Here is a 23,545-nt window from a genome sequence, read left to right as displayed (position 1 = left end):
CGGACACGTGGTTAATTGTTCACCAATGAAAGTATTGCCGGAATAAGCAGATTTCCCTATTGCTCACATCCCACTTGAGTGGAACACGAAGTCTAAACCTTCTAGCTATAAGGAAATGACGACAGAACTGTATTTTGAACCTTCACTATGTTCCATAGTATTGTAACAATGCCGCCGCGAACACGTGGTTCATTGTTCACTGAAAAAATGATTGCCGGAATATGCAGATTTATATCAAAGCTATTACAGCACGTTTACATGTATAGTGTCATACGACTCAAACCTAGTACAAACTGGAGAAATGAAATTTTTACTCCCACGAAAGGAATCAATTACACATGTATAGAATTTACCAGACTGAACTTTGTTTAGATAATTATTTACTAGAATTCCCTCCCAAATTAGCCAAAGCGTACTGTAAATTTAGAGTAGGTAATACAAAAATACCAATTGAAAGTGGTATATGGTCTAATGTACCACGGGAACATAGAATATGTACTTTATGTAATTTAAGAGAAATAGGCGACCAATTTCATTATTTATTTTACTGTGATCAGCAGCTTATACTCAATAGTAGACGGAAATATATGTCTAGATATTATTATGAAAGACCAAATACATTTAAATTTCATACAATATTCAATTACGTAATCCTGTTTTACCATGTTTCATTGTTATCCATTTGTCTGTATTCTTATTCTCTACACTGTACTGTTTACGAGAATAAACAAATTGTCATTGTCATTGTCATTGTCACGATATCACAAAAGGCGGAATTAAAATTGGTGGTGTGCTACCTAGACCAATACCGGAAGTAAATACGATTTAATACGATATACGATAAATAATGGACGCAGGCTGTAAGCCTCTATGTCCATATCAATTGATATTACAATGTTTACAATGTGATATACATCTGGTGTGCAATGAGTTAATTTGTCCTTTTTCATATATATACACAAGTTATTTGTTGGTATTATCCCAGTGATTGTCCAGTGCAATTTCAAACTGTTTAACCTCCTCGGCATCTATAACATGTTGTGGCAAATTGTTCCAAACATCTACTACCCTGAAGCTGAAAAAGTTTTTTCTTATGTCTAGGTTACATCGTTTTTTGAATATTTTGTGCGAGTGTCCCCTTGTCCTGCTGGTGGTGTCCATTTGGAACATATTTGTTGTGACTCGCTCGTCATAAATATTCTTCACGATTTTAAAGACGTTGATTAGGTCACCTCTATTCCTTCGGTGTTCTAAGGGTTGGCAGTTTCAGTCTCTGCAAGCGTTCCGGGTACGACAAGTTTTTAAAACCAGGTATGAGTTTTGTGGCCCTCCTCTGGACGTTCTCTATCGAATCGATGTCCCTCGTCTTATAGGGACTCCATACGCTAGAGGCGTATTCAAGATGGGGTCTTACTAGTGCCTTAAATAATAGTTTGAACATCTTTTCGTCTAAATATGTGAATGTTCTTCTAATTAGTCCTAGAATACTATTTGCTTTAACATTAACATGTGGAATGTTTCGTATTAGGCTACAGTGGAGAGTATCATGTTCGGCTTCATATGAGTGGACAGCAGCATTTCTAATGATATATATCAGGTATGGTAACTGATTCATATTGACAAAGGCGTTTGAACAAGAATATATATATATTTAAAATGGCTGCGGAAGAGAGACCGGAACAAGAGGTGTCTGAAAATGAAAATTCGTGTTGTCCACGAGAGCTGATGAAAAGATTCTATCTTCTGCAGGAGGAGAGAGTACAAACCTACCAGCTGTTCGAAGAGTATGTATTCTTATATATGTATGTTAATGATCGAGTTGTAAAGGTTGTTTCACCACCAAACCAAATGCCACGGACTTAGATTGTCTTTTTAAAGGAGATGCCTCCCTTTAACTGGTGTACCGCAATGAAGGGAGAAAACCCATATGCCCTTCTAAAGATACACACCGACACACATTGATTTGTCTATTATCCCTGTCACATATTACTTTTTATATTTTTAGAGGATTCAAGGCTTACCTAAACGGATCGCCAAACTACAACTTCAACTTGTACAGACAACTGGTACACGAAATCACAGACACGTTCAACAAAATATCACAAGACATCATCTCAATTATACACCAACTTGATACTGTTCACAAACGAGTCCCCCTTGCTAACCTGCTCCGCAAGGTACAGGATGCTGAGCAGGTCAAACTGGAGAATGTAAGTGTAATAGGCAGGAGTATTTAATGACAAATACGCTGCCCGCGATCCCTATGGGGCACCGTCTTACTTTTTATTCGCTTTTATTCATATCACTTAGACGTTTAAGTGATATCATCTACATGGGCAGGTCAAGGATTTGATGTTTGGGGAGGGGGGGTTCGAGTTTAGTCGAAAACATAATCAAATATTGTTCAATCCTTGTTGACTTAACTAATGTTCTGAAAACTTTGTTTATCCTGAAGCAGTATGATGTGGTGAACCTGACATTATGGTGACTACGTAATTGATAGATTGTGTTGTTTACAGACGGCCAAGCTACAGATGACGCGTCAGAACCTGGTAGATCATCCCACAGAGGAACAGCACAGAATCCAGGACGCTCAGCTTAAACAAAGGTATCAATCGTGTCGTCTCTCCAGGATGTTTTATCGTACAGGACTCAAACATCGAGTTCTTCAATTGTACTGCACTCTAACTAATCGTAATTGACATGGTACTTATTTCTTATGGTAACAAGAAGGGAGAATCGATGATGACGAATCATTGGTTTCCGGGTTTATTAGTTGTTGTTTTGTTGATATATCTATCCAATTATGTATCCAATAATCTTTTAATTGCCTTTTAGCCCGCTATCATCAGATGGTGGACTATTCAAATCGCTCTTGGTACTTAGTCCGTGCTTCCTGCTCCGTCGCCTTTTCATAAACAACCATGTTATCGCTATTTCTTGAGAAGTGCTGGAAGATTTTTCTCAAACTTCATATGTGTTTTTCTTGCTCCCTAATCGTGCCTACTCAATTTTGAGTGTGATTCAAGAAACAAAATGGCCATCTATGATGTTGACAGTTGTAGCTATCTTAGTTGTATTTGGTTCTGATCCAGCGGAACAGATGGCAGACTGTTGAAGTATGGTATTGCTGTTTCTAATTGATAAGCTCTTCTAAGATCTCCCAGATTTCACATTCGCTCGAAAATTTTAACAAAACGAGTGAATATTCTTGATACGTGTTTGATCTGTCTGTTCCGAAAAGTACAAGGATAACCACACGACAATGTTCCGCCAGTTTTAAAAGCTATGATTAATTCAGTTCCACTGGTATCACAAACTGTATTTGGCCTATATACCCGTATAGACCATGACTTAATCAGCGTCCTCAACTGAATTACAACTTATACTGAAAACATTGGAACTTGGAACATATTTCTTGTATTCATTCCCACTGTTACGTTCTGACAGTCACGGTAACCTATTTCTTGTATTCATTCCCACTGTTACGTTCTGACAGTCACGGTAACATATTTCTTGTATTCATTCCCACTGTTACGTTCTGACAGTCACGGTAACCTATTTCTTGTATTCATTCCCACTGTTACGTTCTGACAGTCACGGTAACCTATTTCTTGTATTCATTCCCACTGTTACGTTCTGACAGTCACGGTAACCTATTTCTTGTATCCATTCCCACTGTTACGTTCTGACAGTCACGGTAACCTATTTCTTGTATCCATTCCCACTGTTACGTTCTGACAGTCACGGTAACATATTTCTTGTATCCATTCCCTCCGTTACGTTCTGACAGTCACGGTATAATGGTAATGTTGTTCGTGTTTCAGTGTAAAAGACTTGGTGGAGAAACTGGTAGATTTAATGGAGGAAGTCAAGTACGAATCGGAAGACTTGTATGACGATGAGAATGGCGATAAGAATGTGGAGGAGGATATAGACAATGTACAGGTCGAGAGATGATTTCACCATTACACATTGATTATTTATTGGTTAATGAATTTTCATTTAAGTTCCATTCTCTCGATTTTTGTATTTAGCTATGTAGGGTTCTATATTTGATATTTGTCCCATCGTTACACCAACGCCTCCACATGTCCTTTCTACTCTGTATCCCATCGTCAGAATACAAACACCCACAGCAACGTCGCCATCTACATGTATATGCAGTATATGTATACTTACCGGCAACAAATATTCTCATCAACAAATATCTACGGTCATCGTTGTAATTTAACCTAAATCCTTTGTAATGACCTTTAACCTTATACCTGATTATGTTTATCACTATGGTGTGCGTATTGATACTGTAATGAATAACGAAATGATTCCCGTATCTCACACCCGGCATGGATGGCGATAACTATGCTCAATATAAAGTGAAATGTGAACTTTTACTTTTGTTAGACAACACTGGAGAGAGTATTGAGGTTTGATTTCAACAACCAAACACTGGAAATGTGCATTTGGTGTATTATGTTTAAATATTTGTTTTGTGGCTATGGCGAGAAAAGAAGATAGACGTTTTCATGTCAGCATACTTATAGTGTTTGTTTTTCTTTTTAAAATTTGAAATAGATAACAAGAACAAGGTACTGCCTGCGTCGTATATATCTACCAATGTGTGGTATAATAACTGTCAAATCGATATGTAAAAATTGAAGATGATAAACCTTGATTCAGTTTAAATGCAATGTAAGCAAAACACGAAGGAATGCTTTACATCATTTTGATGATATGAAAAGTGCGAGTAATCATAGAGCACTTATATGGAGAAAGACTGAGTATACATACAACATTAACAACACGAGGGTGATCTGATGGGATATATAAGAAAACATAACCCAAAATATTTCTAATAATTCTTTGGAAAACAACGATTAGAAAATCTAACAAAATTTCTATTGATGATATTTTCTACCATAAAAAACAACAAAATAACGAAACTAGCATTCAAACTAAAAATCAATTAAACGAAAACAAAATATAAACAAAAATGTAGATTTGTATGAAAAAGTACAAGGAGATTAAGACCAGGTATTCCGAGAGAGTTAGCGTCTTCCGCTTCATCGGCGACACCCGCGATACAAATCTAGGTCACGACGACACCCACCATACAAATCTAGGTCACGACGACACCCGCCATACAAATCTAGGTCACGACGACACCCGTCATACAAATCTAGGTCACGACGACACCCGTCATACAAATATAGGTCACGACGACACCCGTCATACAAATCTATGTCACGACGACACCCGTCATACAAATCTAGGTCACGACGACACCCGCCATACAAATCTAGGTCACGACGACACTCGTCCATACTAATCTAGGTAACGACGACACTCGCCATACAAATCTAGGTCACGAAGACACCCGCCATACAAATCTATGTCACGACGACACCCGCCATACAAATCTAGGTAACGTCTTGGGACGAATTAAAGTTTCAATTGAATTAAAGATATGTGCAATTTAATTAAGGATATGCTGTACTTGAAGATAGTTTTTTTTCAATTAGAGATTGTTTTAATTGAATTAGAGATAGGTTCAATTAAATTAAAGATAGGTTACATTCAAGTGTACCTATCTTTAAATAATTAAAGATAGGTACAAATAATTGGACCTATCTCCAATTGAACTGAACCTATCTTCAATTGAATTGAACATATCTTCAAATAATTGAAGATAGGCTCAATTAATTGAGTATATGTTAATTTGGCATTCCATAAGAGAGCCAGCATATCTGTCAATATACAATTTTCGACCTATTTTCAGGTGTATACGATGATTTATCCATTCGAGAGAAAGTAATATTTCCCTAGTCATACCAGATCTGATGAGAACCTGGTTTGACAGCACGGAAGGATGACCTCTGAGAGTTTCAGTGATAGTACATAATACAATGCCATTGTATCGTTGTATAACAGCTGTGTCCGTTACCCTCGTAATTGTAAACAACGTACATCCGAAAACAGGAACTAAATCCTTTGGCGAATTATGTACATTCAGTAAACGACCTTTTGATTCCGAGATCGATTATGTGATGGACGCGGTGCGGGGATACTTCTCTTTCTTCTTCTTAAAAAAACACTAAAAAAGGTCGATGGTTTTCGGCCAATCAATTTCCGACTTTTTACATTATAAGTACTAAAATGTTCACAAAGAAATTATCTACAAGAAAACAAAACTTCGTATTTGATTGGTCATTTCAAAAAAGTGTTCCATTGTTGTTGATTTTACCAAAAATGACAAAGGAATTTTACATTGCAAAGGACGTACTTGATCGGTAACTATTATTAACTAACCAATCAAATATGCCGTTTGAAATGTAAAATTAGCCCAGTACTGTCAACACTAATGGCGGCGGGTTTAATTTGGATGAAAGATTCTAATTACTTTAATTATTTATGGACTGATACTTGACTGATGATTATAAGTATACATACCTAGGGAGATATATCGGTGAAATGACTTGCTTTGCGTTCATGCACGACAGGTGAAAGGTGTTTAAATGTTGTTCATTATGTCTAAATTTCTGTGTTATAAAGTTATTTTCAATTGACCGACTATCGTGACTTTTGTGAAACTGGTGAATTTCTCTCTGGAATTTCATAGGTCTCTACATGTCCCCTTCCTTTAGAGACACTGTTACATGTACGTGCCCGGTGCTCTATTACAAATGTAACTCGTGTCCTTTATCTGCTTCCAATCGATCTAACAAGGTAGAGCGTTAGTCGAGTAAGTGAAGGGTCCCAGGGGTTCGATTCTTGGCGGATGTATTGTTATCTGTTTTATCGAGGAAGTGGTTACAAAAATACTTGATACTACTCATCAAACGTCGCTGATAGCCCTGCACGGACACGGAGCTGTTTCCTGGGAGAGAAGTGTATGAACCCGAATGAACTACGCGTAGCTGATTTCTGCCGACACTGACAGGGAAATTGAACTTCAACTCGGTAAGACATTCGTCTTGAAGCAAGTTCACAGCGCAGAATGATTTCACTAGCCTCCTACATATACGTTAAATAGAAAACATTGTAGTTTCCGATGAATTATTTATATTTCATGACCTGGGCAAACCCTGTTATATTGTGAAATACATTGTAAATGAAAAATACCCAGCCCCACGAGTGAATATTCAGTAATCATTATTTCCTGCCCTATGAGGATGTGATTGAGACATCTTCCACCATGGGATGGTAGTCTAGACTGTCTGTCCTAATCGTGTCTCTGACCAGGGTTAGACAACGGTTGCTCAGGTTCATTCCCACTCAGCCAACATGTTGTTTTTGCTATATAAACATTACCTGAGTTTACCTGTGGAAAATGTAGGTATAGTCTGTTTCAGTATACGTATACATGGGACTCAAAGGTGACTAACAATAAAAGTGAAGAAAATGTTTAAGAATACCTTTAAAAGTAAAATATACATTCATATATACGTATTAATAACAGAATACATTATAGTACATTATACATTATAGTGATAATTTATTATTTATATTGATAATGATATTACACAACACTTTAAAAATGAAATAATGGAAAAAATCTTTCATAATTAAAAATGCACCATATACAGGTACCAATGATATAAAGTGTACCTTCAATTATTTTTTTTCTTGTTTTCCCCCTTTCAATAAGATATGATTACTATTTATAATAAGCAACTAATTCTTACTAATTGAGTTATTGTTTCAAAAAAAATAAAGGTGCATTTTGTTATAATCACATAAAGAGTTAACGGCACAAACTTCCATGATATGTAGTGAAAACTGTTTATCATAGTATGTGTATATAACCAATAAAAAACAATCAATTATCATTCCCTCAAAATTAGAATAAACAGTATACACTTTGGTCCAATCATTTTACTAAACCCGACGGTACTGCCATGGCCCTGGGCTTCTTGGTTATCGAGAACGAAGTCATTTAAAGAGTTAAACTCATTTGACCACTGTGACCTAGAGGTAGGCCAAGGTCATTAAACCGGAACAAGGACGTTAAGCCTTAAAATCAATCAAGAATACAGGCATGCCTTTCTTTCGAATGAATAGTTTGGGTTTTCCGCATTTTCTAACGCTTTGAACTAGTTGTATCATTCAGTCAATTTTGAATAGGCGATATCACTGAGTCATTTAAGTGGAATCACTTAGTCTTAGTCATCAAGTGGTAAATAGAATAATTGAAACAGTTTAAGAGTTTTGTTTCGAAAAAAGAGAGGAATAATGTACACATTTACAATATTGTAAGTGAAATTAAAACATAACACACTCTTAAGCTATGTTCTGAAAACCTGTAATTAAACTGTGGTGATGGGCCGTACCTGTAATCAAACTGTGGTGATGGACTTTACCTGCAATCAAACTGTGGTGATGGACTTTACCTGTAATCAAACTGTGGAGATGGGTTTTACCTGTAATCAAACTGTGGTGATGGACTTTACCTGTAATCAAACTGTGTGATGATGGGCTGTACCTGTAATCAAACTGTGATGATGGACTTTACCTGTAATCAAACTGTGATGATGGGTTTTACCTGTAATCAAACTGATGATGGGTCGTACCTGTAATCAAACTGTGATGATGGACTTTACCTGTAATCAAACTGTGATGATAGGTTTTACCTGTAATCGAACTGTGGTGATGGAATTTACCTGTTATCAAACTGGTGATGGACTTTACCTGTAATCAAACTGTGGTGATGGGTTTTACCTGTAATCAAACTGTGGTGATGGGATTTACCTGTAATCAAACTGTGGTGATGGGCTTTACCTGTAATCAAACTGTGGTGATGGACTTTACCTGTAATCAAACTGTGATGATGGACTTTACCTGTAATCAAACTGTGATGATGGGTTTTACCTGTAATCAAACTGATGATGGGTCGTACCTGTAATCCAACTGAGATGATGGTCCGTACCTGTAATCAAACTGTGGTGATGGGTTTTACCTGTAATCAAACTGCTGATAGGTCGTACCTGTAATCAACCTGTGGTGACGGACTTAACCTGTAATCAAACTGATGACGGGTCGTACCTGTAATCAAACTGTGATGATGGACTTTACCTGTAATCAAACTGTGGTGATGGGCCGTACCTGTAATCAAACTGTGATGATGGGCCGTACCTGTAATCAAACTGTGGTGATGGACTTTACCTGTAATCAAACTGTGGTGATGGGTTTTACCTGTAATCAAACTGTGCTGATGGGCCGTACCTGTAATCAAACTGTGATGATGGGCCGTACCTGTAATCAAACTGTGGTGATGGACTTTACCTGTAATCAAACTGTGGTGATGGGCCGTACCTGTAATCAAACTGATGATAGGTCGTACCTGTAATCAAACTGTGGTGATGGGCCGTACCTGTAATCAAACTGTGGTGATGGGCCGTACCTGTAATCAAACTGTCGTGATGGACTTTACCTGTAATCAAACTGTGGTGATGGGCTTTACCTGTAATCAAACTGTGATGATGGGCCGTACCTGTAATCAAACTGTGGTGATGGACTTTACCTGTAATCAAACTGTGCTGATGGGCCGTACCTGTAATCAAACTGATGATGGGTCGTACTTGTAATCAAACTGTGATGATGGACTTTACCTGTAATCAAACTGTGATGATAGGTTTTACCTGTAATCAAACTGTGGTGATGGACTTTACCTGTAACCACACTGCGGTGATGGGCTTTACCTGTAATCAAACTGTGATGGGCCGTACCTGTAATCAAACTGTGATGATGAGCTTTACCTGTAATCAAACTGTGGTGATGGACTTTACCTGTAATCAAACTGTGGTGATGGGCCGTACCTGTAATCAAACTGTGGTGATGGACTTTACCTGTAATCAAACTGTGGTGATGGGCCGTACCTGTAATCAAACTGTGGTGATGCACTTTACCTGTAATCAAACTGTGGTGATGGACTTTACCTGTAACCAAACTGTAGTGATGGGTTTTACCTGTAATCAAACTGTGGTGATGGACTTTACCTGTAATCAAACTTTGGTGATGGGCCGTACCTGTAATCAAACTGTGGTGATGGGCTTAACCTGTAATCAAACTGTGATGGGCCGTACCTGTAATCAAACTGTGGTGATGGACTTTACCTGTAATCAAACTGTGGTGATGGGCCGTACCTGTAATCAAACTGTGGTGATGGGCTTTACCTGTAAACAAACTGTGATGATGGGCTTAACCTGTAATCAAACTGTGGTGATGGGCTTTACCTGTAATCAAACTGTGGTGATGGACTTTACCTGTAATCAAACTGTGGTGATGGACTTTACCTGTAATCAAACTGTGGTGATGGACTGTACCTGTAATCGAACTGTGATGATGGGTTTTACCTGTAATCAAACTGATGATGGGTCGTACCTGTAATCAAACTGTGATGGGTCGTACCTGTAAGCAAACTGTGTTGATGGGTCGTACTTGTAATCAAACTGTGGTGATGGACTTTACCTGTAATCAAACTGTAGTGATGCGCTTCACCTGTAATCAAACTGTGATGATGGGCCGTACCTGTAATCAAACTGTGGTGATGCGCTTCACCTGTAATCAAACTGTGATGATGGGCCGTACCTGTAATCAAACTGTGATGATGGGCCGTACCTGTAATCAAACTGTGGTGATGGACTTTACCTGTAATCAAACTGTGCTGATGGGCCGTACCTGTAATCAAACTGGTGATGGGCCGTACCTGTAATCAAACTGTGGTGATGAACTTTACCTGTAATCAAACTGTGGTGATGGACTTTACCTGTAATCAAACTGTGGTGATGGGTTTTACCTGTAATCAGACTGTGATGGGCCGTACCTGTAATCAAACTGTGGTGATGGGCTGTACCTGTAATCAAACTGTGGTGATGGGTCGTACCTGTAATCAAACTGTGGTGATGGGCCGTACCTGTAATCAAACTGTGATGATAGGTTTTACCTGTAATCAAACTGTGGTGATTGACTTTACCTGTAATCAAACTGTGGTGATGGGCTTTACCTGTAATCAAACTGTGATGATGGACTTTACCTGTAATCAAACTGTGGTTATGGACTTTACCTGTAATCAAACTGTGGTGGTGGGCTTTACCTGGAATCAAACTGATGATGGACTTTACCTGTAATCAAACTGTGATGATGGACTTTACCTGTAATCAAACTGTGGTGATGGACTTTACCTGTAAGCAAACTGTGGTGATGGACTTTACCTGTAATCAAACTGTGGTGATGGGCTGTACCTGTAATCAAACTGTGATGATGGACTTTACCTGTTATCAAACTGTAATGATGGACTTTACCTGTAATCAAACTGTGATGATGGGCCGTACCTGTAATCAAACTGTGGTGATGAACTTTACCTGTAATCAAACTGTAGTGATGGACTTTACCTGTAATCAAACTGTGGTGATGGGTTTTACCTGTAATCAAACTGTGGTGATGGACTTTACCTGTAATCAAACTGTGGTGATGGGCCGTATCTGTAATCAAACTGTGGTGATTGACTTTACCTGTAATCAAACTGTGGTGATGGGCCGTACCTGTAATCAAACTGTGGTGATGGGCCGTACCTGTAATCAAACTGTGATGATGGGCTTAACCTGTAATCAAACTGTGATGATGGACTTTACCTGTAATCAAACTGTGATGATGGACTTTACCTGTAATCAAACTGTGGTGATGGGTTTTACCTGTAATCAGACTGTGATGGGCCGTACCTGTAATCAAACTGTGGTGATGGGTCGTACCTGTAATCAAACTGTGGTGATGGGCCGTACCTGTAATCAAACTGTGGTGATGGGCTTTACCTGTAATCAAACTGTGGTGATGCGGTTTACCTGTAATCAAACTGTGTTGATGGGCTTTACCTGTAATCAAACTGTGATGATGGACTTTACCTGTAATCAAACTGTGGTGATGGACTTTACCTGTAATCAAACTGTGGTGGTGGGCTTTACCTGTAATCAAACTGATGATGGACTTTACCTGTAATCAAACTGTGATGATGGACTTTACCTGTAATCAAACTGTGGTGATGGACTTTACCTGTAAGCAAACTGTGGTGATGGACTTTACCTGTAATCAAACTGTGGTGAGGGGCCTGTATCAAACGGTGGATGGCTTACCTGAATCAACTGTGGGATGGGCTACCTGTAATCAAATTGGTGATGGCTCCTTAATCAAAATTGGGATGGTTTACCTGTAATAAACTTGGATGGGGCCTGTAATCAAACTGTGGTGGGTTTACCTGTAATCAACTGTGATGGGCCTTCCTGTAATCAAACTGTGGTGATGGTTTACCTGTAATCAAACTGTGGTGATGGGCTCCTTAACAAACTGTGGTGTGGGCTTTACCTGTAATCAAACTGTGATGATGGTCTTACCTGTAATCAAACTGTGATGGGCTTTGTAAACAAATAATGGGTGTGTTAAGGTTATGTTAAATCAAACTGTGGGGGGTGGGCTTTACCTGTAATCAAACTGGTGGGCTTCCTGTAATAAAACTGTGTGATGGTTACCTGTAATCAAACTGTGATGGGGACTTTACTGTAACAAACTGTGATGGCTTACCTGTAACAAAGGTAGGGACTTTAACTGTGTGGATTTACCTGTAATAAAACTGTGAGTGATGGTTACCTGTAATCAAACTGTGATGATGGGTACCTGTAATCAAACTGTGGTTGAGGCTTACCTGTAATCAAATGTGGTGAGGGGCGTACCTGTAATCAAACTGTATGGGGCCGTACCTGTAAAAAGTGGGTGATGGACTTTACCTGTAATCAAATGGGGTGATGGCTACCTTAATCAACGTGGTATGGGTCCTTAATAAACTGTGATGGCATTAACAATGTGGTTGACTTTACCTTAATAACTGTGGTGGGATTTTACCGTAATAAATGGGTGTTACTTTCAAACCTGGTATGGACTACTGTAATGGGCGTCTGTAATCAAACTGTGGGATGGCTTACCGTAATAAACTTGTGATGGGGTACCTGTAATCAAACTTGGTGGGGCCGTACCTGTACAAATTGTGATGGACTTTACCTGTAATCAAACTGTGGTGATGGACTGTACCTGTAATCAAACTGTGGTGATGGGCTTTACCTGTAATCAAACTGTGATGATGGACTTTACCTGTAATCAAACTGTGGTGATGGACTTTACCTGTAATCAAACTGTGGTGATGGGCTTTACCTGTAATCAAACTGTGGTGATGGGCCGTACCTGTAATCAAACTGTGGTGATGGACTTTACCTGTAATCAAACTGTGGTGATGGACTTTACCTGTAATCAAACTGTGGTGATGGACTTTACCTGTAATCAAACTGTGATGATGGACTTTACCTGTAATCAAACTGTGGTTATGGACTTACCTGTAATCAAACTGTGGATGATGGGCTTTACCTGTAATCAAACTGTATGATGGACTTACCTGTAATCAAACTGTGTGATGGACTTTACCTGTAATCAAACTGTGGTGATGGACTTTACCTGTAAGCAAACTGTGGTGATGGACTTTACCTGTAATCAAACTGTGGTGATGGGCTGTACCTGTAAATCAAACTGTGATGATGGACTTTACCTTAATCAAATGTGGTGGGCCTTTACCTGTAAAACTGTGGGGGGGGCTTCCCTTAACAAATGTGATGGTTTCCAAATTGTAGTGGTTTACCTAAATAAAGGGTATGGTTTCCCTTTAACAAAGTAAAATGTGTGTGGATTCCTGTAAAAATGTGGTGAGGGATTACCGTATAATGTGGGTGTACCTTAAAAGGGAGGGGCCCCGTATCAAAGGTGTGAGGTTTACCTTAAAAATGGGTGGCCTTATAAACTGTGGTGATGGGTTTTCCTTAAATGTGGTGTTGGGTTCCCTGTAATCAAAACTGTGTGATGGGCTTACTGTAATCAAACTGGGGATGATGGATTACCTTAATCAAACTGTGGTGATGGTTTTATTTAACAAATGTGTGGTTTACCTGAATCAAATTGGGTGATGGCTTCCTGAATCAAACTGTGGTGATGGGTTTACCGTAATCAATGTGATGGGTTTAAAACAAATGTGGTGATGGGCTTACTTAATCAATGGGGGGGTCCTGAAAACGTTGGGGCCTTTTAAAAACTGGGGGTTTTGTTTACCTGTAATAAACTTGTTGGGCTTTCCTGAAAAACTGTGGTGGCCTTACTTAATCAAACTGTGGTGAGGGTTTACTGTAACAAACTGTGGGGGTTTTCTTTACCGAATACTTGTAAATGGTTTACCTATCAACTGTGGATGGGCCTTCCTGTAATAAACTGTGGTGATGGTTTACTGAAAAACGTGGTGAGGTTTACCTGTAAAAATTTTTGTTAATATGGATTTCCCTGTAATCAAATGTGTGGTTACCTTAAAAAATGGTGATGGCTTTACCTGTAAAAAACTGGGGTGTGGGTTTACCTGTAATCAACGTGGAGGGCCTTACCTGTAATCAAAACTGTTGAGGGGCTCCTGAACAAACTGTGGTGATGGTTTCCTGAATCAAACTGTGGGAGGGTTCCTTTAAATTGAGGGGTTTTAAAAAATGGGGGTTTTTCCCGTAATAACGGGGTTGGGGCCTGTTACCTGAATAAAACTGTGGGAGGGTTTTAACAAGGTGTGGCTTTCCTGAATCAAAGGGGTGAGGGGTTTACCTTAAAAAACGGTGGGTTTATGAATAAAGGTTGGGAGAACTACTGAAAATATGTTTCCCTGTAAAAGGGGGTTTGGGGTTTTGGGAATTTAATTTGACCGATTTAATGTTAATTGGTTACCTTAATCAAAGGGGCGTACTTTTGAATAAATGTTAAATTCCTGAATAAATGTGATTTTTACTGTAATCAAATTGGGGGGTTGATACCTTTTAAAGGGGAGGGACTTTGTAATAAACTGGGTGAGGGTCCGTAAAAAAAGTGGGGGGTTTACCTTAACAATGTGGGATGGTTATTTACTTTTAATAAATGTTTTACCCCTGTAAATGTGGGGGGGTTTACCTTTAAACTGTGTGAGGGTTTACCTTAATAACTGTGGTGTGGGATTTACCTGTAACAAACTGTGGTGGGTTTAAACCTTAATCAAATTTGTGGGCCGTACCTGTAATCAATGGGGTGGCTTCCTTTAATCAAAGGGGTGGGGTTAACCAAAATGGGAAACTTTTCCAATAAACTGTGGTGAGGACTTTACCTAATCAAATTTGGGTAGGTTTACCTGTAAAAATTGGGTGGACTTTACCGTAATAAAAGGGGTGATGGGCCACCGTAATCAAATTGATGGACTTACCTTAAACAAAGGGTTGGGCTTTACCTTAATCAAATTTGGGGTGTAGGGTTAAACCTGTAAATTGGAGGGTTTACCTGTAATAAAGTATGGGGGTTTTTAACAATGGGTAAATGGTTCCCTGTAATCAAAGGGGTGGACTTAAACTGTGTTGTTTACCTGTATAACTGGGGTTATTTACCTGTAAAAAGTGGAGGGTTTCCCTGAATAAAGGGGTTGAGGGTTTATGAAAAAGTGGTGGCCTGCCTGTAATCAAACTGTGAGGGTTTTTTGTAATCAAACTTGGTGATGAATTTACCTGAAATCAAACTGTGGTGAGGGCCCTTTAATAAACGGGGGATGGTTTATTTAATAAGTGCTGATTAACCCGGGGATCATTATAGGGCCTACCTGTAATCAAACTTGTGGGGAATTTTTAATAAACTGGGGTGATGCTTACCTGTAATAAAACGGGGGGGATGGGTACCGTAAAAACTGTGGTGATGGGACTTTAACCTGTACAACTGGGGTGAGGGGTTTACCTAAACCAAACTGGAGGCTTATTAATAAAGGGTGAGGGGCGCCTGTAATAAAACGGGGTGATGGTCCATTCAAACTTGGGTGAGGTTTACCTGTAATCAAACTGGGTGGGTACCTGTAATCAAACTTGGTGTGGCTTACCTTATCAAACTTGTGATGGACTTACCTTAAACTTGGAGGGGTCCGTAACAATGTGGTGTGGCTTTACTGTAATCAAATTGGGTGTTGGGCCTTTGAATCAAACGGGTGGTGGTTTACCTGTAATAATGTGGGGGCTTTACCTGTATCAAACTTGGTGGTGTTTTCGGTTAAACTGTGTTGGGGGGCCGTACTGAATAAATGGGTTTGGGCTTTAAAAATGTTAATGGGTATTAATCAAAATGAGTTGTTTGAATCAAATGTGGTGATGGACTTTCCCAATCAAATGGGGTTTTCTTAAAAGGGGAATCTGTAATCAAACTGTGGGTGGGCTTTCCTGTTCCTGAATCCTCTGAAAATTGATTGGGGGTTTCCTTAAAAATTGGTGATGGGTTACCTGTAATCAAAGGGTGAGGGGGTTTACCGTAAAAACTGGGTGATTTTACCTTGAATAATTTATGTTTTTAATGGGGGCTTCTTAAAAATGTGGTGGGGCTTACCTGAATAAAAGGGTGGGGTTTACCGAAAGGGGTGGGTTACCTGTAACAAACTGTGGTGGGGCTTTACCTGTAATCAAATGGTGGCTTCCCGAAACAAACTGTGTGGGGGGTTTCCTGTAACAAATGTGTGAGGTATTTACCTGTAATCAAACTGTGGTGATGGTACCTGTAATCAAACTGTGATGATGGACTTTACCTGTAATCAAACTGTGAGTGAAATGGGTTACCTGTAATCAAACTGTGGTGATGGGCTTACCTGTAATCAACTGTGATGATGGCCTTACCTGTAATCAAACTGTGTGATGGTTTACCTGGCTGTTGTGCTACTGTAATCAAACTGATGATGGGTCGTACCTGTAATCAAACTGTGATGATGGGTCGTACCTGTAATCAAACTGTGGTGATGGGCCGTACCTGTAATCAAACTGTGGTGATGGGCTTTACCTGTAATCAAACTGTGGTGATGCGCTTTACCTGTAATCAAACTGTGGTGATGGGCTTTACCTGTAATCAAACTGTGATGATGGACTTTACCTGTAATCAAACTGTGGTGATGGACTTTACCTGTAATCAAACTGTGGTGGTGGGCTTTACCTGTAATCAAACTGATGATGGACTTTACCTGTAATCAAACTGTGATGATGGACTTTACCTGTAATCAAACTGTGGTGATGGACTTTACCTGTAATCGAACTGTGGTGATGAATTTTACCTGTAATCAAACTGTGGTGAAGGACTTTACCTGTAATCAAACTGTGGTGATGGGCTGTACCTGTAATCAAACTGTGATGATGGACTTTACCTGTAATCAAACTGTGATGATAGGCCGTACCTGTAATCAAACTGTGGTGATGAACTTTACCTGTAATCAAACTGTAGTGATGGACTTTACCTGTAATCAAACTGTGGTGATGGGTTTTACCGGTAATCAAACTGTGGTGATGGACTTTACCTGTAATCAAACTGTGGTGATGGGCCGTACCTGTAATCAAACTGTGGTGATGGGCCGTACCTGTAATCAAACTGTGATGATGGGCTTAACCTGTAATCAAACTGTGATGATGGACTTTACCTGTAATCAAACTGTGATGATGGACTTTACCTGTAATCAAACTGTGATGATGGACTTTACCTGTAATCAAACTGTGGTGATGGGCTTTACCTGTAATCAAACTGTGGTGATGGGCTGTACCTGTAATCAAACTGTGATGATGGACTTTACCTGTACTCAAACTGTGATTATGGACTTTACCTGTAATCAAACTGTGGTGATGGGCCGTACCTGTAATCAAACTGTGGTGATGGGTTTTACCTGTAAGCAAACTGATGATGGGTCGTACCTGTAATCAAACTGTGGTGATGGGCCGTACCTGTAATCAAACTGTGGTGATGGACTTTACCTGTAATCAAACTGTGGTGATGGGCTTTACCTGTAATCAAACTGTGATGATGGGCCGTACCTGTAATCAAACTGTGGTGATGGACTTTACCTGTAATCAAACTGTGGTGATGGGCCGTACCTGTAATCAAACTGTGGTGATGGGCCGTACCTGTAATCAAACTGTGGTGATGGACTTTACCTGTAATCAAACTGTGGTGATGGACTTTACCTGTAATCAAACTGTGATGATGGGCCGTACCTGTAATCAAACTGTGGTGATGGACTTTACCTGTAATCAACCTGTGCTGATGGGCCGTACCTGTAATCAAACTTATGATAGGTCGTACTTGTAATCAAACTGTGATGATGGACTTTACCTGTAATCAAACTGTGATGATAGGTTTTACCTGTAATCAAACTGTGGTGATGGAATTTACCTGTAATCAAACTGTGGTGATGGACTTTACCTGTAATCAAACTGTGGTGATGGGTCGTACCTGTAATCAAACTGTGGTGATGAACTTTACCTGTAATCAAACTGTGGTGATGGACATTACCTGTAATCAAACTGTGGTGATGGGTTTTACCTGTAATCAAACTGTGGTGATGGACTTTACCTGTAATGAAACTGTGGTGATGGGCTTTACCTGTAATCAAACAGTGGTGATGGGCCGTACCTGTAATCAAACTGTGGTGATGGGTTTTACCTGTAATCAAACTGTGGTGATGGAATTTACCTGTAATCAAACTGTGGTGATGGGTTTTACCAGTAATCAAACTGTGGTGATGGGCTTTACCTGTAATCAAACTGTGGTGATGGGCTTTACCTGTAATCAAACTGTGGTGATGGGCTGTACCTGTAATCAAACTGTGATGATGGACTTTACCTGTAATCAAACTGTGATGATGGACTTTACCTGTAATCGAACTGTGGTGATGAAATTTACCTGTAATCAAACTGTGGTGATGGACTTAACCTGTAATCAAACTGTGGTGATGGACTGTACCTGTAATCGAACTGTGATGATGGGTTTTACCTGTAATCAAACTGATGATGGGTCGTACCTGTAATCAAACTGTGATGGGTCGTACCTGTAAGCAAACTGTGTTGATGGGTCGTACTTGTAATCAAACTGTGGTGATGGACTTTACCTGTAATCAAACTGTGGTGATGCGCTTCACCTGTAATCAAACTGTGCTGATGGGCCGTACCTGTAATCAAACTGGTGATGGGCCGTACCTGTAATCAAACTGTGGTGATGGGCTTTACCTGTAATCAAACTGTGGTGATGGACTTTACCTGTAATCAAACTGTGGTGATGGGTTTTACCTGTAATCAGACTGTGATGGGCCGTACCTGTAATCAAACTGTGATGATGGACTTTACCTGTAATCAAACTGTGGTGATGGGCCGTACCTGTAATCAAACTGTGGTGATGGGCCGTACCTGTAATCAAACTGTGGTGATGGGCTTTACCTGTAATCAAACTGTGGTGATGCGCTTTACCTGTAATCAAACTGTGGTGATGGGCTTTACCTGTAATCAAACTGTGATGATGGACTTTACCTGTAATCAAACTGTGGTGATGGACTTTACCTGTAATCAAACTGTGGTGGTGGGCTTTACCTGTAATCAAACTGATGATGGACTTTACCTGTAATCAAACTGTGATGATGGACTGTACCTGTAATCAAACTGTGATGATGGACTGTACCTGTAATCAAACTGTGGTGATGGACTTTACCTGTAAGCAAACTGTGGTGATGGACTTTACCTGTAATCAAACTGTGGTGATGGGCTGTACCTGTAATCAAACTGTGATGATGGACTTTACCTGTTATCAAACTGTAATGATGGACTTTACCTGTAATCAAACTGTGATGATGGGCCGTACCTGTAATCAAACTGTGGTGATGGACTTTACCTGTAATCAAACTGTGGTGATGGGTTTTACCTGTAATCAAACTGTGGTGATGGACTTTACCTGTAATCAAACTGTGGTGATGGGCCGTACCTGTAATCAAACTGTGGTGATTGACTTTACCTGTAATCAAACTGTGGTGATGGGCCGTACCTGTAATCAAACTGTGGTGATGGGCCGTACCTGTAATCAAACTGTGATGATGGGCTTAACCTGTAATCAAACTGTGATGATGTACTTTACCTGTAATCAAACTGTGATGATGGACTTTACCTGTAATCAAACTGTGGTGATGGACTTTACCTGTAATCAAACTGTGATGATGGACTTTACCTGTAATCAAACTGTGGTGATGGACTTTACCTGTAAGCAAACTGTGGTGATGGACTTTACCTGTAATCAAACTGTGGTGATGGGCTGTACCTGTAATCAAACTGTGATGATGGACTTTACCTGTTATCAAACTGTAATGATGGACTTTACCTGTAATCAAACTGTGATGATGGGCCGTACCTGTAATCAAACTGTGGTGATGAACTTTACCTGTAATCAAACTGTAGTGATGGACTTTACCTGTAATCAAACTGTGGTGATGGACTTCACCTGTAATCAAACTGTGATGATGGGCCGTACCTGTAATCAAACTGTGGTGATGGACTTTACCTGTAATCAAACTTTGGTGATGGGCTTCACCTGTAATCAAACTGTGATGATGGGCCGTACCTGTAATCAAACTGTGGTGATGGACTTTACCTGTAATCAAACTGTGCTGATGGGCCGTACCTGTAATCAAACTGATGATGGGCCGTACCTGTAATTAAACTGTGATGATGGACTTTACCTGTAATCAAACTGTGGTGATGGACTTTACCTGTAATCAAACTGTGGTTATGGACTTTACCTGTAATCAAACTGTGGTGATGGGCCGTACCTGTAATCAAACTGTGGTGATGGGCTGTACCTGTAATCAAACTTTGGTGAGGGGCTTTACCTGTAATCAAACTGTGGTGATGGGCCGTACCTGTAATCAAACTGTGGTGATGGGCTTTACCTGTACTCAAACTGTGATGATGTACTTTACCTGTAATCAAACTGTGATGATGGACTTTACCTGTAATCAAACTGTGGTGATTGACTTTACCTGTAATCAAACTGTGGTGATGGGCCGTACCTGTAATCAAACTGTGGTGATGGGCCGTACCTGTAATCAAACTGTGATGATGGGCTTAACCTGTAATCAAACTGTGATGATGTACTTTACCTGTAATCAAACTGTGATGATGGACTTTACCTGTAATCAAACTGATGATGGACTTTACCTGTAATCAAACTGTGATGATGGACTTTACCTGTAATCAAACTGTGGTGATGGACTTTACCTGTAAGCAAACTGTGGTGATGGACTTTACCTGTAATCAAACTGTGGTGATGGGCTGTACCTGTAATCAAACTGTGATGATGGACTTTACCTGTTATCAAACTGTAATGATGGACTTTACCTGTAATCAAACTGTGATGATGGGCCGTACCTGTAATCAAACTGTGGTGATGAACTTTACCTGTAATCAAACTGTAGTGATGGACTTTACCTGTAATCAAACTGTGGTGATGGACTTCACCTGTAATCAAACTGTGATGATGGGCCGTACCTGTAATCAAACTGTGGTGATGGACTTTACCTGTAATCAAACTTTGGTGATGGGCTTCACCTGTAATCAAACTGTGATGATGGGCCGTACCTGTAATCAAACTGTGGTGATGGACTTTACCTGTAATCAAACTGTGCTGATGGGCCGTACCTGTAATCAAACTGATGATGGGCCGTACCTGTAATCAAACTCTGATGGGCCGTACCTGTAATTAAACTGTGATGATGGACTTTACCTGTAATCAAACTGTGGTGATGGACTTTACCTGTAATCAAACTGTGGTTATGGACTTTACCTGTAATCAAACTGTGGTGATGGGCCGTACCTGTAATCAAACTGTGGTGATGGGCCGTACCTGTAATCAAACTGTGGTGATGAATTTTACCTGTAATCAAACTGTGGTGATGGACTTTACCTGTAATCAAACTGTGGTGATGGACTTTACCTGTAATCAGACTGTGATGGGCCGTACCTGTAATCAAACTGTGGTGATGGGCTGTACCTGTAATCAAACTTTGGTGAGGGGCTTTACCTGTAATCAAACTGTGGTGATGGGCCGTACCTGTAATCAAACTGTGGTGATGGGCTTTACCTGTAATCAAACTGTGGTGATGCGCTTTACCTGTAATCAAACTAATGATGGACTTTACCTGTAATCAAACTGTGATGATGGACTTTACCTGTAATCAAACTGTGGTGATGGACTTTAACTGTAATCAAACTGTGGTGATGGACTTTACCTGTAATCAAACTGTGGTGATGGGCTGTACCTGTAATCAAACTGTGATGATGGACTTTACCTGTTATCAAACTGTGATGATGGACTTTACCTGTAATCAAACTGTGGTGATGGACTTTACCTGTAATCAAACTGTGGTGATGGGCCGTACCTGTAATCAAACTGTGGTGATGGGCTTTACCTGTAATCAAACTGATGATGGGTCGTACCTGTAATCAAACTGTGGTGATGGGCCGTACCTGTAATCAAACTGTGGTGATGGGCTTTACCTGACCAAATATTTTGAGTAGGCTAGGCGCATACTTAACATTTGAAAGTTTTGGTAACAATTCAATGGAATTCTTTGTTAGTTAACTATATTCCTATGAATCTAAAAAAATCAAAATCACCAAGTTAGTTTCCCTTCAGTAAAAAGGCTAACTTTGACTCTTTAGCGCAAACAGGAAAGATATTTCGACGGCTGATCTGGTATCTATATTCAGTCAAATCTACACCGTCACAAATACACTATGTAGAAATGATTACTGGGTCAAACGACAGCCATCTTGAAAAACACATTTTAAACTTCTTCTCCAGTTCCATTGGTGCCATTGAGCTGGAAATGGGTGAGGATGTCAAGGAAGGCGAGCCAACATAGTGTTGTTATTTTTTCGGCCTTGTAAAAACTTTGAAACGACAGCAATGGTGGAAATTTTGTAACATGATTGCGCAATCATGGTTTTTCCTGAACAACGCCCATTTCAAACTTCTTCTCAAATTCCACCAGTGGGATTCAGCCCTAACTTACCAGAATTGATCCTGAGATGGTCCTTACCAAGTGTTGTTATTTATTGGGTCGACCAGAAATCCAAGATGGCCGCCATGGCAGCCATCTTGAAAAAACATTTTAAACTTCTTCTCCGGTTCCACTGGTGCCATTAAGTTCGAAATTGGTGAGGATTTTAAGGAAGGGGGCCATCAAAGTGTTGTTATTTTCCGGCCTCTTAACATCATTGACTTGGCATCCATGGCGGCCATTTTGTAACATGATTGTGCAATCATGGTTTTCCTGAACAATGCCTATTTTAAACTTCTTCTCAAATTTCACCAGTGGGACTCAGCTCTAACTTACCAGAAATGATCCTGAGATGGTCCTTACCAAGTGTTTTTATTTATTGGGTCGGTCAGATCGACGATACCCGCCGTACAAATCTAGGTCAGATCGACAACACCCGCCATACAAATCTAGGTCAGATCGACGATACCCGCCGTACAAATCTAGGTCAGATCGACAACACCCGCCATACAAATCTAGGTCAGATCGACGATACCCGCCATACAAATCTAGGTCAGATCGACGATACCCGCCGTACAAATCTAGGTCAGATCGACAACACCCGCCATACAAATCTAGGTCAGATCGACTATA

General features: G+C 39.9%; 1 protein-coding gene across 1 annotated transcript; it reads left to right on the top strand.

Moving 5' to 3' along the window:
• The first annotated feature begins 1,497 nt into the window (after positions 1 to 1,497).
• On the top strand, positions 1,498 to 4,538 carry LOC117325215 (required for excision 1-B domain-containing protein-like). The gene is made up of 4 exons (XM_033881302.1): positions 1,498 to 1,784; positions 2,006 to 2,210; positions 2,520 to 2,608; positions 3,828 to 4,538. The coding sequence occupies exons 1-4, from the start codon at positions 1,657 to 1,659 to the stop codon at positions 3,958 to 3,960; spliced, it is 555 nt and encodes a 184-aa protein (XP_033737193.1). The 5' UTR covers positions 1,498 to 1,656; the 3' UTR covers positions 3,961 to 4,538.
• Positions 4,539 to 23,545: the final 19,007 nt, after the last annotated feature.

The sequence above is a fragment of the Pecten maximus genome, chromosome 4 (genome assembly GCF_902652985.1).
Source record: "Pecten maximus chromosome 4, xPecMax1.1, whole genome shotgun sequence".
Lineage (NCBI taxonomy): Eukaryota > Metazoa > Mollusca > Bivalvia > Pectinida > Pectinidae > Pecten > Pecten maximus.
The sequence above is the reverse complement of the archived record's forward strand: the minus strand, read 5'-3'. Positions and strand labels throughout refer to the sequence as shown.